This window comes from Anabrus simplex, chromosome 1 (assembly GCF_040414725.1).
Source record: "Anabrus simplex isolate iqAnaSimp1 chromosome 1, ASM4041472v1, whole genome shotgun sequence".
In the NCBI taxonomy this organism is placed as follows: Eukaryota; Metazoa; Arthropoda; class Insecta; order Orthoptera; family Tettigoniidae; genus Anabrus; species Anabrus simplex.
Window position 1 is genome coordinate 1,118,765,229 of NC_090265.1, and position 17,482 is coordinate 1,118,782,710.

General features: G+C 38.2%; 1 protein-coding gene across 10 annotated transcripts in view; it reads left to right on the plus strand.

The window, feature by feature from the left end:
• The window catches only part of Obsc (Obscurin), a 980,481-nt gene that overhangs the window by 706,809 nt on the left and 256,190 nt on the right, over positions 1–17,482 (plus strand). For all 10 annotated transcript variants that reach the window (XM_068225413.1, XM_068225414.1, XM_067137343.2 and 7 more), the window contains one exon: positions 3,180–3,307. In XM_068225413.1, coding sequence (XP_068081514.1) covers positions 3,180–3,307 — 128 coding nt within the window. The remainder of the gene's footprint in view (positions 1–3,179; positions 3,308–17,482) is intronic.

Sequence of the window (17,482 nt, forward strand, 5' to 3'; positions counted from 1 at the left end):
ACAAGCAAACCAGACTGCAAATCAGAATCAACAAACAGACAATAGGAAGGGTGATTCCCAATGAAGAAAGAAGTATAAGATCAGAGAGAATGAAGAAGTACTGGGCTGACATGAAATTGAAAAATTCTTTGTATAAAGTTGGCTAGAGTGGTCCAATGAAGGTCATAAAATGTAAATAATAATAATAATAATAATAATAATAATAATAATAATAATAATAATAATAATAATAATAATAATAATAATAATAATAATAATAATAATAATAATAATAATAATAATAATAATAATAATAATAATAATAATAATAATAATAATAATAATAATAATAATAATAATAATAATAATAATAATAATAATAATAATAATAATAATAATAATAATAATAATAATAATAATAATAATAATAATAATAATAATAATAATAATAATAATAATAATAATAATAATAATAATAATAATAATAATAATAATAATAATAATAATAATAATAATAATAATAATAATAATAATAATAATAATAATAATAATAATAATAATAATAATAATAATAATAATAATAATAATAATAATAATAATAATAATAATAATAATAATAATAATAATAATAATAATAATAATAATAATAATAATAATAATAATAATAATAATAATAATAATAATAATAATAATAATAATAATAATAATAATAATAATAATAATAATAATAATAATAATAATAATAATAATAATAATAATAATAATAATAATAATAATAATAATAATAATAATAATAATAATAATAATAATAATAATAATAATAATAATAATAATAATAATAATAATAATAATAATAATAATAATAATAATAATAATAATAATAATAATAATAATAATAATAATAATAATAATAATAATAATAATAATAATAATAATAATAATAATAATAATAATAATAATAATAATAATAATAATAATAAAGAGCAGTGTAAAATAGAAGAAAAACCTTGTACAACATTAAACAGATGACCTACATACATTTACAAAGTACCACTTGAAGAAAAACTCTTTTTCTATGCCTGGAAGGAGGGTTGTGTTGACTGATGTTTATAGCAGTGTTGTATAGTTTCCCTCTTCAAGCACCAGCAGTAGTCAGCCAACATTGCAATGTTCCACTGCCCCATGCATCTTCTTTCCATTTCCTTTACTTGTTGGTGGAAACTTTCACTCTGCCCATCACTAAGGCTCTCAAATTCTCAGGGAAATAGTCCAGGTGATTGTTCAAGAAATGGAGTTTTAAACTCGCATTGCAGCCAAGTAGCGATGAGTCAATCATTTATATGAACTACTTCACTCATTCACATTCTTTACAGTCAATCATTCAAATGAAGTAGTTCGTTCATGAAGTAATGAAACCTGACGAAGCTGCTCAGTATGTCATTCAGCAGCGACTTCATTCAGTGTCTCACTCACTCCATAGTACTGTACTTAATAATATGGCAGAGCTATGTAATTATGGACACCCAATGGCTTACCTGCTTACAGCATCTAAATAATGGATGATAGGGACAAGAAAAAGATAAATAGAGAAGCCTGTCTCATATAAAGGAGGAAATACACTGCCAGCAAAAGTTTCCGGACAAGCATTGAACTGTTAAAGAATGGACTGAGATTAAAAGAAAACAACATACCTGTGCAAGAAATTGACAAATACATATTCTAAAACTAATATTTTACAATAAAAGTATGATTTTACATTACATCTGAGCTAGAAATAGAAAATATGTACACATTTACTCCAACAGATCACCAGAACACATCAAATTCTCTTCTCATCAAAGAAACCCCCTTTGCTGCAAGTACACTTTTAACTATTCTTGGCATTCACAGAACAAGTTTTTCTAACACTGATGCAGGTATACTTTGCTAGACATTCTGCAAGATGTCCCACAGCTTTTCCGATGAAGGAGGACACTCTTTTCGGACTTGCTGATCAAACTCCTCCCACAACAGCTCAATTGGATTTAAGTTCGGGGATTGGGGTGGGGGATGGCATTCCATTAAAAACAATTCACCAGAGTTTTGTTTGTTGTCTTGTTGGAGAACAAATGAATGACACAGATAGTGGGAGGGAGAAGAGAGTGAGTGAGCGAGAGACAGATGAATCGAATATTTTGAATGACTCATTCACGAGTTACCCATCCCTACAGCCAAGAGCGTGAAAATGTTTCAACATATTTTTCACAATTGTCTTATAGTTAATGCCTTTTATGTTTCCCAAAAATGTATCAATTACCTCTGTGAAAGCACACCATGCATGACATTCAATATTATTCATATACCCAAAAATGCAGTGTACTTCATAAGGAGCCTAATCTGTGGTCCATCAGATACTCCCTCTTTTACCTTATCTTCTGACAAGAGTGGAAATCTTTGGTTTAAATAGTCAAAGCACATACCACTTTTATCCACTGCTTTTCACAAATTGCTTAATGATCCCAAGTTTGATATGGAAAGGGGGAAGTAGTCTTTTTTTAGGATCAACCAGAGTAGCACAAATTACATTTTTCTTTCCAGGAGTTAAACTTTCCCTCTTTTGTTGTCCACCAACACAGATAGGTCTTACGGCGACGATGGGACAGGAAAGGGCTAGGAGTGGGAAGGAAGCGGCCGTGGCCTTAATTAAGGTACACCCCCAGCATTTGCCTGGTGTGAAAATGGGAAACCACGGAAAACCATTTTCAGGGCTGCCGACAGTGGGGTTCGAACCTACTATCTCCCGAATATCCTTGAGTTCCTACCACTGACTTTAACGTCCTTCAGTCCAAATTTATCTTTATAAAATAAGTTATGGTTGGTTCATAAATCAGATTCTTTTCCCTATCACTGTCTTCTGGCTGATCTGTGGATAGTTCCTGTAGCCTCTAGAAGCAGCTTTAAATGTCTGATTTCTTACCTGAAGATCTACCGTATTATGTTCTTACCATAATACGGTATTTTTATAAATGTATAAAACCAACTGCATTAATTAGATAATCAGTCATATTTTTTTAAATATTTACTTGATAAGGTAATAAATGTAATTTGGAAATAGCTTTAAATCTGCCCATAATCTGTTTTTCTGTACGGTAACTGCATTTCTTGATTTTAAGAGCATTCTCCATTTTACATACTCTTAATAAATGATCTATGTATTTTAGGCAAGACTGGACATCTTATTATCTCCTGAAATTGAAGTGGGAATCCTTGAAGACATCACCAAGATTCCATATGAGGATACAGAGTTTGTACTGACAATTCTCGCAAATCCTAAGCCCCAAGTTGTCTGGTAAGTCTGAACCTCATTAGTATGAACACATTGTTCTTATTCCCTATGACTGGCTTTCTTAACCTATTAACCAAGAAGTTTCCACTGAAAAACGAACATTCGTAGCAGGGAATATATCTTGACTGAAAATGAGTTCATTCACGCCCATTATCATAATGTGGGTGACGAGTTATCTCATCACGGCCATTACTCTTTCGCGAATGACAAAGGAATTCGTCCTGCCCACTATGTGATTTCATGAATGATGAAGGAACTCATACATCCCATTGTGTGTGCATGCCTTTGCGGAAGACAAGTTATCTATGCCTGCCTGTTTTGACATAAATACCGTATTTACTTGCATATTAGACCCCCTTTTTACCCACTTTTACAGCCAAAAACAGTAAAGGGGGGTCCAATATGCGATAACTTCAAATTTTTTGCAGTGAACTCACGACTTCTTGGCTATAAAGAGCTGTAAATTGTACATTTTACACTGTTATTTAACAAACTTATGAATGTATTTGAGTTGTACTGGCTATTTTTGTTGGAAGGCAATATTTCTAAATGTAAAATGTCAATAAATAGTGAACATGACTTTTAGGCCTACATATAAAGTAAATATAATCCATTTTAGTTACTCAAAATAATCATGTCATTCATTTCATCTGATTAATTCCTCTAATGAGGTCGATGTCAGGAAGGGCATACGAACGTAAAAACTCTCTACGAAAATTCATCCCACTTCATTTGTCTCCGTCAGTTGAGCAGTAGGCCTACCACACAGTAAACCTGATCACTGCTTTCATTTTAATTGTCTTGCACCGCTAACTTCCCTGCTACCAGCGTGTCATAATTCCAAGTCAGCCACGCACTGCAATCAAGATGAGAGCATTCTAGGTTCCGTATTTTTGAACCTTTTAAAAATAGTTTCATCCCAACTATAGAGTCCAAAATGTGTGAAGCTATTCCCATATGGTTTCTGGAGGTGGCCTCCCTGATATTCCCAGCTGGTGTATGTGTAGCAGAAGCCACTCCTGAATAAAGCAGTGTTGTTGAAAGCATGCCAAACCACCAGCTGATAACTAGCATATGTTACGAGTTGTATTTCCGAATGTACATAGTGACTGGAAGCATTCTTTTGATAACTGCGGCTGATGAAAGCCAGACCCTTATTTTTAAGTATATTTCATGCTTGTTCTCTACATTTATCACATCAGGATTTACCAAAACAGCTGTAAATGAAATAAGAAAGACCGTATTGTTTAGGTTCAGTATGCTATCGCCCGGATAGTGCGAGAAGTTCCACAACGGAAAGAATAGAAATAAAAAACAGGAAAGTTTGTCGCATTTATGGATATCTACAGGTGTGGCGCTAATGCGTCTTATTCTCATAATGTTTAATTTCGTACGTTCGTTGTGTCTCTTTTTTTTTATTACTGCATACCCTAGTATGTTTTGCTTGGAGTCTTTGAAAATCATTGAAAGTGGGGACATATAAAAAAATCATTATTATTATTATTATTATTATTATTATTATTATTATTATTATTATTTGTTAGGTATGTTGGCGAGTAAAACAATTGTGATTGGATTGTTTTTATCACGTTTTAAACCTATTTTCTCCCAAGAAAAACCTATATTGATCCGAGTTAAGAGATATTAAACGATCACTTTGTTAATGATCTCCTCTGCCTATATTAATAGGCCTAGCAATAACATAAATATTTCTTAACTAAAGTAAATTAATTTCCACATCCCGAGGTGGTGCAGCTCTTTTTTAGATAGGCCCCCAGTGGAAGGGAGTTGCATGTGCCATTTTTACCGCAAATGAACCTTCCTGCCATTCGTAAATCTCTAGCATTACAGTACCGAGAATTGAATTTAGGCTCCTGAGAATGGCAGCTAATTGGGCTAACAATTATGCTGGCGGACATTCTTAACTAAAAAACACAGACATATATACATGACTGATGCATGTTTGCAATGCGCGGGTCGGACACAAAACTATTCACCTACTTGTGCGACGTCATCAGAGCTGCAGTAGACCTATGCTACGGAGGCGGACATTTCTTAACCACGAAACACAGATGTATCGCACGACTTCAGCATTTTCATTGCGTGGGTCATACAGATGAAACTATTCACAAATTTGTGTGATGTCATCAGAGCTGCATAAGGCTTGTACCCACTTTGAAGCAGAATCGTTGTTCTTCTCTGACGAAGTACGTTGGGAGATCTTGTATGCAAGATTTATTTTTTTCATTTTCTTCATCTCGAAAAGCCAAGGGGGTCTATCAGTATGGGCCTCTCTAGTGGCTGCGATGTATGGGCTTCTCACACGCATTAGCCTTTTGAAAATATTTATATGCTGAATGAAAGCCTTCCACTGATCGTTGAATTTATCTTGTAATAATACAACAAGAAAAGCAGTGAAAAGTAAGAGTAAAGGACTGTACTGTACATGATGTTACAAAAAACTATAAGACAATCTTGAAAATCATTTTTCTTCAATGAATCTCTATTTAAAATGGCACAGAAGTAAGCTCACCATTTGTGTTATCCTGACTATCCAAAGAGTTGTCATCTTATTTGTCATTTGAATCAATGAGATCATCCAAACGAGCACGCTTCACCATTATGTACGCAAGAAAATGCAATGAAATATTGGCACGCATTGTGGCGCAGCAAGTCTGGAATCTACTGACATCTATAATCATAGAACTACATTTAACAATATAAAGGGACGAGATAACACGTATCACCCAGCAGATAACAGTTTTTGAAAACTCCAGACAAGTTAACTCACTATTACCCAACTGAGTAACAAACACCCGGTTAAGAGGTTAAACAATGCTTGAAACAAAAGTTCAAAGGGATTTATTATACTACATTACTAATTACTATGTGTGTTCGACGGACAAGTTGGTCGTGTGGTTAGGAGCGCGCAGCTGTGAGCTTGCATCCATGAAATAGTGGGTTCGAACCCCACTGTCGACAGCCCTGAAGATGGTTTTCCGTGGTTTCCCATTTTCACACCAGGCAAATGCTGGGGCTGTACCTTAATTAAGGCTACGGCTGCTTCCTTCCCATTCCTAGGCCTTTCCTATCCCATCGTCACCATAAGACCTATCTGTGTCGATGTGACGTACAGCAAATAGCAAAAAAGAAAAAAATCATGTGTTCATTCATTTAAATGTAACTTAATAGCTTTCCAGTCTATGAAACACACAAGTTGAATACAAATACTTGTATTCCTTGTTTAATAGTGTGTTTTTTTACAGGTATGTTATAGTGTAATATTTGTATTGAACTTGTGTGTTCAACAGAGTGGAAAACCTTTAAGTTACATTTGATAACATTTGAGCAATGGAAATATAGGAACAAGGCAATATTCATAATATGAAAATAGACATGTACTTAGATTTCTGCAATAGTAGTCAAGGAAACATAAAATGGATAATTACAGGCCAGTCTGCTCAACTTGTGTTGCATGTAAGCTCTAGGAAAGCATGCTTTCTGATTTTATTAGAGATGTTTGAAAAATCAGTAATTTATAGAAGGCAGTTCCCACGAACCTACTACGCTGGCATAGCAGGGGGAGAGGTGATACACCCACGTGGCGCATCCCAGGTAGCGGATAGGAAGGTCCTAACCGGCTTGCTGGCGGACTTGAGGGAAATAAAATACCTCTCGCGGACCTAACACATAACCCCCTGTGGGTGGGGGATGCAGATGAAGAATACGTACAGTATCCCTTGCCTGTCATAAAGGGCTACTAATAGGGGTGTCTGCCCCCATAGTGTAACGGTTAGTGTTATTAGCTGCCGTCCTCGGGGGCCCGGGTTCGATTCCCGGTACTGCCAGAAATTTAAGAATGGCGGGAGGGCAGGTATGTGGTTGAAATGGTACATGCAGCTCATCTCCATTGGGGGTGTGCCTGAAAAGAGCTGCACCACCTCAGGATGAGGACACGAGTTTACTTACTAATAGGGGTGACCAAGGGATGATCAAATTAGAACCATGATACTATTTGTAATTAGTACCACCATGCAGGAAACACCATGGGTCGCTTTTACTTGCATGTAGTACCACTATGTTAGGTACACAATAGGTTTGTGATTAGTAGTGACAGTGTGTGGCTCAGGATGCATTTTACAGTACCTGTGATTCGTACCACTATATGAGCGACACCATGGTTCTGCCTTGCCTATGATTTACCCACTGTGTGAGGAACACCACGGGATAGTGTGAGTCCCTGTGGTTAGTCCACTTATGTGAAGAACACCATAGGTTTGCACTGCATGTATAGGTTTGCGTTGACTATAAATGGCGCCACAATGTGTGAAACACCATAGGTCTGTGTTACATGTGCGAATTTCATTACATGTGAGTAGTATCATAATGTGCGGAATAACACAAGTCTTTGCTACTTTTGATTAGTACCGCAAGATGACAAATACCATGGTTCTACTTTCCTAGTGATAAGTACCATTATGAGGGGCCGATTACCTGGATTTTGGATCTGTTTAGACGACAAGCATCATTGATTCAGTATTGTGCTTTAGAAGCAGTCCCTTGGTCAGTAATACTATTGTTTAATGCTAGTTTCTGGAAATGTGGGGCATTGTGGGTTGGATCCATTGATTGTTTTAATTTCATGTCCATCCATTCATTCTTCGTCCTCACGTTTTGAATCTTGTTCTGTGGAGGATTATGGATTTTTAATTATCCTTACATTTTGTCTCATTTCGTGCCATTAGGAGCCAATGACCTAGATGTTAGGCCCCTTTAAACAACAAGCATCATCATCATCATCATCATCATCATCATCATCATCAGAAGGCAGTTCAGGTATAGGCAAGATATTTCAGTGAGGCTCAACATGCAGGATTCCAGCAAGATGTAGCAGATATTTTAGATTCATGAGGTCAGATAGGCTGTATTCGTATTAACCCATCCACAACTTTGGGTAGATTAGATCGTGGGAGATTACTGATGAAAATGAGAGCTATTGGATTAGACAAAACAGTGACTGAATGAGTAGCTAAATTTCTAGGAAATAGAACTTGACGAATTAGAGTAGGTGGGAGCATTCATTATCTGATCCTGTATTGATAAAGAGGAGTGGGGGAGGGGCGTTCTGCAAGGCAGCATTATAGGACATTTATGTTTCCTTATATATATAAATTGTATGAGTAAAGAGCTGGAAACACAATTAAGGCTTTTTGTAGGTGATGTTCTACTGTATAGAGAAATAAATAAGATACAGGATTGATACAGCGACTCAGTTAATTTATAACTGTTAGGCTCTTCAGTCTGCTGAAACTTAGAGTAAATACAGTTACAAACTACCTGAAAGAGATAACATGTGGTATGAGTATAACATCTGAAAAATAATCAACTTAATTAAATGAAATTAAATTTTACCATACAGTATGTTTTCTATTTATTTATTTATTTATTTATTTATTTATTTATTTATTTATTTATTTATTTATTTATCGGTCGGTCTGTTTGTTTGTTTGTTTGTTTATTTGTTTGTTTGTTTGTTTGTTTGTTTGTTTGTTTGTTTGTTCGTGTACAGTTATTTTTGGTAAACTGAAGAACCTAACAGTTATGAAATAAAAAATAATATAAGATATTTAAAATGAGCAAAAATAGACCTTGACTAATCAGTGAGGTCGGCAACAGACCGTGATATGATTGCAAACGGTTTAAAAATTGGGTTGTAAGTTCACCGAGTGGAAAAGTCCTCTCAGTTTTAATTACTTTATTGATGGGGATCACTTTAAGTACGTAAATGTTAACATTAGGAAAGGTCTTCATTGGAGCAATCACATTAACGAGATTGTAAATGAAGGTTACAGATCTCTTCATATGGTTGTGAGGATATTTAGAGGTTGTAGTAAGTATGAAAAGGAGAGGGCATATAAGTCACTGATAAGACCCCAATTAGAGTGTGGTTTCAGGTATCTTCTTCTTCTTCTTCTCTTCTTCTTCTTCTTCTTCTTCTTCTTCTTCTTCTTCTTCTTCTCCTCCTCCTCCTTCTTCTTCTTCTTCTTTTATTCATGGGGCCTCTAAATATTAGTTCCTAATTAGCATCGATCTCTAAGATCGTTTGCTACCATGTTTTTCCTTCATTCCTACCTAGATATACCTGCTCGCTTCACAAACCTGCAGGTTGTTCTTATTGGGTCTTCTTGGATTTTTTCTCTCTCTTCACCTGGCAGTCCTAGAGTGGAGAGTCTGATTCTACCCAGCGCCTCACATTTGAAAAGTATGTGTTCAGCTGATACTTCTGCTTCATTTCCTACATATATTGTCTCTTATTACTCCAATTCTGTGTAGGTGTTTTTTCAGATGGCAGTGTCCTGTCAACAGTCCTACTACCCATCTTACATTTTCTCTCCTGATTTTCAACATTTCTTTAGTATGTTTCTTGTTTGGTCCTTTTATCAGTTTCTTTGCAAGCCTGCATCCTGGAGTATTTTTTCCAGTTCTCCATTTGTTTCTTTTGTACCCATTTTCCTATGTAGTGTCGGGCTTGTCCATAAGAAATCCCTCATACAGGTTCTGGGCCTACAAAATGTGTTTCTGTCCCTTTCCTGGCCAGTTTATCTGCCTTTTCAATTCCTTCTATACCTGCATGCCCTGGTACCCATTTTATTTTGACAATGTTGTACTTTGAGAGCTTCAGGAGAAGTGAATGGCAATACCAGACAATTCTGGATATTATCCGACCAGGCGAGTTGGCTGTGCAGTTAGGGGCACGCAGCTATGAGCTCTCATCTGGGAGATAGTGGGTTCGAACCCCACTGTCGGCAGTCCTGAAGGTGGTTTTCCATGGTTTCCCATTTTCACACCAGGCAAATGCTGGAGCTGTACCTCAATTAAGGCCACGGCCGCTTCCTTCCCATTCCTAGGCCTTTCCTGTCCCATCATCGCTATAAGACCTATCTGTGTCGGTGCGACGTAAAACAAATAGCATGGATATTATCTGGACTGCTTCTAGTGCCTTAATAGCCGCTTGGCTGTCCGTAAAAATGAAAATGTTCTTATTCCTATAGTTCATTTTCAGATTTTCTACAAGACATGTTGGGATAGCTATCACTTCCGCTTGAAAGACTTTAGTGTGTTTGCCCAGGGTCATCTGGATTGATCTCTCAGGTCTTCCTCCGTTGATCCTTCCTCCTGTGCCATCCACAGTCTTTGAGCCATCAGTCCACCACACTATGTCTTCTTTTTCAGTATTCCATTTGTTGATATCTCAGTCTTCTTTTTCTATTATCTGGATCTCAAACAGTTTTTCAAAGTTGTACTTTTTATATCATATGATCAGAAGGCATGTGTAGAACTTCCTCTGTTATTACTCTGTTAATTTTACAGTGTCCTACATTGGGTCTTTGTGCATTCCAGCACTCTGAGTGTGCCAATCTATATGAACTCATTCTAGCCTGTCCTTTTATGAAATTGCATAGTAAAGTCTAGTAAAGTATTCAAGGCTTCTGTCGGCATAGTTCTCATAGCCCCAGTTATGGCTATGCATGCCATTCTCTGTAGGCTATCCAATCTACTACTGACTTTTCCTTGGCTTACTTTCTGCCACCAGATGATTGCAGCTTAGGCCATCAACAGTCTAATGATCATTGTATATATCCTCATTACCATTGATGGTCTTAGGCCCCATGTCTTCCCGACAGCTCTTTTACATGCATACAGCAAGTTCTTGGCCCGGGTTATGTTCCTTTCTATATGTGGATTCCAGGTTAGATTTTTATCTAACACTACACCTAGGTGCAGTGCCTGTTCTTCCATATACTGTATATATATCTTGCCCAAAGAGCTTCAGTGATCTCTTTCCCTCTAATTTCCTCCTTCTTGTAAAAGGGACCAGAGTTATCTTGTTTGGGTTGACTGATAGTTGTTCGCATCCGGGAGATAGTGGGTTCGAACCCCACTGTTGGCAGCCCTGAAGATGGTTTTCCATGGTTTCCCATTTTCAGACCTGGCAAATGCTTGGGCTGTACCTTAATTAAGGCCACGGCTGCTTCCTTCCAATTCCTAGGTCTTTCCTGTCCCTTCGTCACCATAAGACCTAGGCCTATCTGTGTCGGTACAACATAAAACAAATAGCAAATAAAGTAACTGATAGTTGTTCTTCCCAACACCAGTTCTCCACAAGGTTAAGTGATCATTGCATGAGGTCCTGGATATCACTCACCATCTTACCTCGTACCACAATCACTAGGTCATCTGCATATCCTTGTGTATAAAAATCTTGTTCGTTGAGCATAGCTATGATTTTGTTCAGCATGAGGTTCCACAGCAGAGGAGAAAGAACCCCTCCCAGAGCACAGCCTCGGGTGGCCCTAACCATCTGCGTTTCTTCAAACAAGGTCGCTTTTATCTTCCTTCCTACCTTCCTTCCTTCCTTCCTTCCTTCCTTCCTTCCTTCCTTCCTTCCTTCCGTCTAACATGGATTTAATCCATTTGACAACATTTTTACTCACCTTGCTCTTTTCCAATGCTTTGATCATAGTCATAGGTTGTATTGCTGAAGGCTCCTTCTATATCTAGAAATGCCGCCAGTGCAATTTCTTTATATTCTAGGCTTCCCTCTAGTTTACAAACCAACTGGTGGAGTGCTACTTCAGTGGATCTGCCAGGTCTATATGCAAACAGATTTTCATGTAACGTTGAGTTCATTTGCACCGTTATTCTGATATATTTATCCAGAATTTTCTCCATTGCTTTCAACATGAAAGAGGTTAAACATAATGGTTTGTATTCTTTGGCTTGGGCATAATTTGCCCTTTCAGGCTTAGGTATGAATACTGCTTTAGCTTCAGACCATGATTTCAGCATGTACCCTAAAGCTAGAACAGCTCTGAAAAGGTCCATGAGTATCTCCCATCCTTCTTGTAGGAGTATCAGAAGTATTTCATCTGGCCCTGGAGCCTTTAAAGGATGAAACTTGTCGATTGCCCATTTTACATGGTTATGTTTTATTATTCTGTTGGCACAGTTCCAGTCTGCTCTTCGAGCTCCGGTCTCTGTTCCAACCGTTTCTTCTTCTTCTGTCATCTCCTCAGCCTCAGGAAAGTGACACGCCAATAGTTTCTCCAGCGTGTCCCTCCATGCCTAAGTAAATGACCCATCTGGTTTCTCCAGTGTTCCCACTTGATTTATATGGGTTGTTTTCAGAACCTTCTGGAGCCTTGCTGTTTCAGTGTGTGATTCCACTTTCTCACAGAACAGTCTCCAAAATTTTCTTTTCGCTTTCCATATCTCTAGGTTATACTCAGTGAGTTTCCTATGATATACGTCCCACATACCATTTCTAGATGATATTCTATACATCCTAACATCTTTTTTCATTTTGGCTAATTTGTTGCTTCACCACCTTACTTTTTGGTGTTTTTCTTTTCTTTGAGAGGACAGTTTTCATTGTATGAGTCTATAATGGCCTCTTCGAATAGTTCCACTGCTTCATCCAATTCTTTCTGTCCTCTCATGTTAGTTGGAATTTTTTGTGTAGCCTTCCCTAGAACTTATCTGTATCTGTCCCAGTTAGTTCTTTTTGGGTCTCTGTACATCTCAATCCCACATAGTCTTGCATCTATTGCAAATTGGATGTGCTGGTGGTCTGCCAATGACGGTTCCTCCAGCACCTTCCAGTCTTCAATAAAGTTTGCAATATGTGTAGTCATCATCATCATCGTTGTCCAACTCCAGTTTCCCGGGTATGGTATACGAGCCCCTTTCATTTTGTTCTGTCCATGAACCATTCTTTGTTCACAATCCGCTCTCAATCCTGACCTCTCTCCTCGACATCCTTCTTCACTAAGTCCATTTTTCTCTAGGTCTGCCCACTGGTCTCTTTTCTCTGATTTCTCTTTCATACTCCTTTCTTGCAGACCTGTTGGCACTCATTCTTTTCACATGACCAAACCACTTCAGTCTTGCCTTATGGATCTTCTGGAGTAAGGAGTCTTCTAGTCCTACGTCTTCTCTGACTTTTTCATTCCTGATTTTATCCCTCCTGGTCTTCTGGATCATTGTGCGTAGGAACTTCATTTCTGCTGCCTGGAGTTTCGAGTTGTCCTTTCTTGTTAATGTAGCGGTTTCCAGGCTGTACAAGGTGCGTTCCATAAATAATGCGACCAAATTCATAAAATATCATTTATTGAATATATTCATACAAATAATCAAAAATCTTCAAAATAGCACCCTCTTGCGTCGATACACTTCTGGAGGCAGTGTTTCCATGCCTGGAAGGCATCCTGGAAGACCTTTTCTGGAATGTCCTTTAGACCCGATGTAAGGTGTGCCTGGATTCTTTCAATCGTGTCCCTATGTTTTCCTTTCATGACTCCTTTTAACCAAGGAAACAAAAAAAAGTCAGCGTGAGCCAGGTCAGGACTGTAGGGAGGCTGGGGAACCAATGGGGTGTTGGTCCTGGCCAGGAAGTCGTTGACAATGAAGGCGCTGTGACACAGCGCATTGTCGTGATGAACTTTCCATGTGTCCTTGATGTTGCTTTGGCAGCGCGAGACCCTCCTTTTCAGTCTTTTGAGCACTTCCAAGTAGAAAGCTGAGTTCACTGTAGTCCCAGTAGGTACGAATTCGTGGTGGGCAATGCCTCTGACGTCAAAGAAGACAATGAGCATGGTTTTGATCCTGGACTTACTCATGCATGCCTTCTTGGGACGGGGCGACGATGGGGTGTGCCACTCTGAACTCTGCCTTTTTGTCTCAGGGTCGTACTCAAAAATCCATGACTCATCACCAGTGATAACTGAGTTAAAAAAATTAGGATCACTTTTACACATTTTCAACATTTCTCAGCCCCGAAGCACTCGCATGTCCTTTTGTTCGTCGGTCAACACTTTTGGGACCAGTTTGGCACACACCTTTCTCATGTTCAAATCTTTGGTCACAATGCAGAAAACGGTTGTTTTTGCCATGTTTAGAGTTTGTGCTATCAATTGAAGGCTCAGCCGTCTGTCAGAGTTCAAACAATCGCACACACGCGTCACATTTTCGTCGACTCGTGAGGTTGATGGCCGTCCACTGCGAGGTTCGTCGGTGATCTCCTCTCGGCCCTCCATGAACGACTTGTGCCATCGGAAAACTTGTGATTTGGACAAGCAATCAGTTCCAAAGGCCTGCTGAAATAATGGAAATGTTTCGGTGACGGACTTCCCAAGTTTAACGCAAAATTTGATAGTGTACCGTTGCTCTACAGAACGATCCATTGTGTCGTGTTACATTAACTCAAAACAGGCTTGACGGAAACGCACGTCCTGACTCTCTGGCAGCTCGCTGCCGAATGAGACAAAGAGTGTTTGAAGCTAACACCCCCCTCCACCTAGCCCAGCAGGTTAGAACACACTGCGGTGTACAGTTGCATCAGAAAAAATTTGGTCGCATTAGTTATGGAACGCACGTTGTATGTGAGGATAGGGGTGTAGTATGATTTATACAGTGTCATCTTGGTTTTGAGTGGTACTTGTTTATCCCATAGTAGCTGTCTTACTTGGAGGTAAAAACGTATTGCTTTGCTGATTCGACTGTTTATTTCATATTTAGGTAAGTTATCCTTGGACATTATACAACCCAACTACTTAAATTCTGTGACACTGTCCAGCTTAGTGCCATTTAGCATGATTTCTGGCTGATTGTCACCCTTCTGTACCTTCAACACCATCGTTTTAGCCTTGTTGATGTTTAATCCATATCTCTCAAACTCCTGACTCCACCCCTGCAGTCTCTCTTCTACATCTTTCTCTGAGTTACCCCAAATTACTACATCATCTGCAAATGCAAATGCTTTTAAGTCTTGTTGCCCCTTTTCTTTTAGCGCCTTAAATATGGTATCCATTACAATGATAACTAATATGGGTGACAAAGCACTACCTTGTACTCCCCTTTTTGTCTCAGACCAGTCTGACAGTCCAGAACAGACTTGTACACAGCTTCTGCTTTTCTCATAAAACACCATAACTTTTGAAATTAGACTGTCTCGAACTTCGAGCTTTCTCAGGCACTCCCAAATAAGCTCCCTTGGTATGCTGTCATAGGCCTTTTTGATGTCAACGAACAGTAGATATAAAGGCTTCTCTTTTTCCCAATATTTTTCCATCAGCATCCTGATGGCAAATATAAGATCTGTTGTTGATCTTCCAGGCCTAAAGCCATATTGTTCCTCTCCTAAAAGTGATTCTACAATTTCTCGTAGTCTATTCTCTATAATTTTTTCCAGAATTTTTAGTCCATGAGAGAGTAGAGTGATGCCATGGTAGTTGGTACAATTCCATCTGCTGCCTTTCTTGAATATAGGTAAAATTATACCTTTCTTCCAGTCTTCCGGGATGATATTATGCTGCCATACTACATTTAGGAGTATATATAGCCATTGGATTGCTGGGGTTCCTCCTGCTCTTAACATGTCCACACTTAACTCGTCTATTCCTGCAGCTTTCCCTTTCTTCATACTTTTAAGGCTCTTCTCTACCTCCAGCCATGTGATTGGTGGCTCCATATTTTTACTGGGCTTTTCACTTTTTTCAGATTCTTCCCTGTTTTGAATTACCTTTGATGCCTCTCCATTCAGGAGCTTGTCAAAGTAGGTCTTGAATTATCTCCTGATTCCACCTTCCTCTCGTACTACTGATCCACTGTCCTGCTCTATTACCTTGATGTCTTCTAGGTTACTTCGCTTGTTTTTATTTACTCTGTAAAGAAGTTTCTTGTTTCCTCTGCTGTTCTCTTCCAACTTTTCCACAAACTCATTCCATATTTTCTCTTTTTCTTCTCTTACTATCCTCTTACATACATACACACATTATCATTATAGACTGTTATGCCTTTCAGCGTTCAGTCTGCAAGCCTCTGAGAATTTACTAAACGTCGCCACAATCCTTGATTTGCAACTAGTGTTGTGGCCTCATTTAGTTCTATACCTCTTATCTTTAAATCGTTAGAAACCGAGTCTAACCATCGTCGTCTTGGTCTACGTCTACTTCTCTTACCCTCCATAGCAGAGTGCATTATTCTCCTAGGTAACCTATCCTTCTCCATTCGCCTCACATGACCCCACCACCGAAGACAGTTTATGCGTACAGCTTCATACATCGAGTTCATTCCTAAATTAGCCTTTATCTCCTCATTCCGAGTACCCTCCTGCCATTGTTCCCACCTGTTTGTACCAGCAATCATTCTTGCTACTTTCATGTCTGTTACTTCTAACTTATGAATAAGATATCCTGAGTCCACCCAGCTTACGCTCCCATAAAGCAAAGTTGGTCTGAAAACAGACCGATGTAAAGATAGTTTCGTCTGGGAGCTGACTTCCTTCTTACGGAATACTGCTGATCGCAACTGCGAGCTCACTGCATTAGCTTTACGACACCTTGATTCAATCTCACTATATTACCATCCTGGGAGGACACACAACCTAAATACTTGAAATTATCGACCTGTTCTAGCTTTGTATCACTGATCTGACATTCAATTCTGTTGAATTTCTTACCTACTGACATCAATTTAGTTGTCGAGAGGCTAATTTTCATACCATACTCATTGCACCTATTTTCTAGTTCCAAGATATTAGACTGCAGGCTTTTGGCATGGTCTGCCATTAAGACCAAGTCGTCAGCATAGGCCAAACTGCTTACTACATTTCCACGTAACTGAATCCCTCCCTGCCATTTTATACCTTTTAGCAGATGATCCATGTAAAATACGAACAGCAAAGGTGAAAGATTAGAGCCTTGTCTAACCCCTGTAAGTACCCTGAACCAAGAACTCATTCTACCATCAATTCTCACTGAAGCCCAATTGTCAACATAAATGCCTTTGATTGATTTTAACAATCTACCTTTAATTCCATAGTCCCCCAGTATAGTGAAAATCTTTTCCCTCGGTACCCTGTCATATGCTTTCTCTACATCTACGAAACCTAAACACAACTGCCTATTCCTCTCGTAGCATTTTTCAATTACCTGGCGCATACTGAAAATCTGATCCTGACAGCCCCTCTGTGGTATGAAACCACACTGGTTTTCATCCAACTTCTTCTCAATGACTGATCGCACCCTCCTTTCCAAGATGCCAGTGAATACTTTGCCTGGTATACTAATCAATGAGATACCTCGATAGTTGTTGCAATCCTTCCTGTTCCCTTGCTTA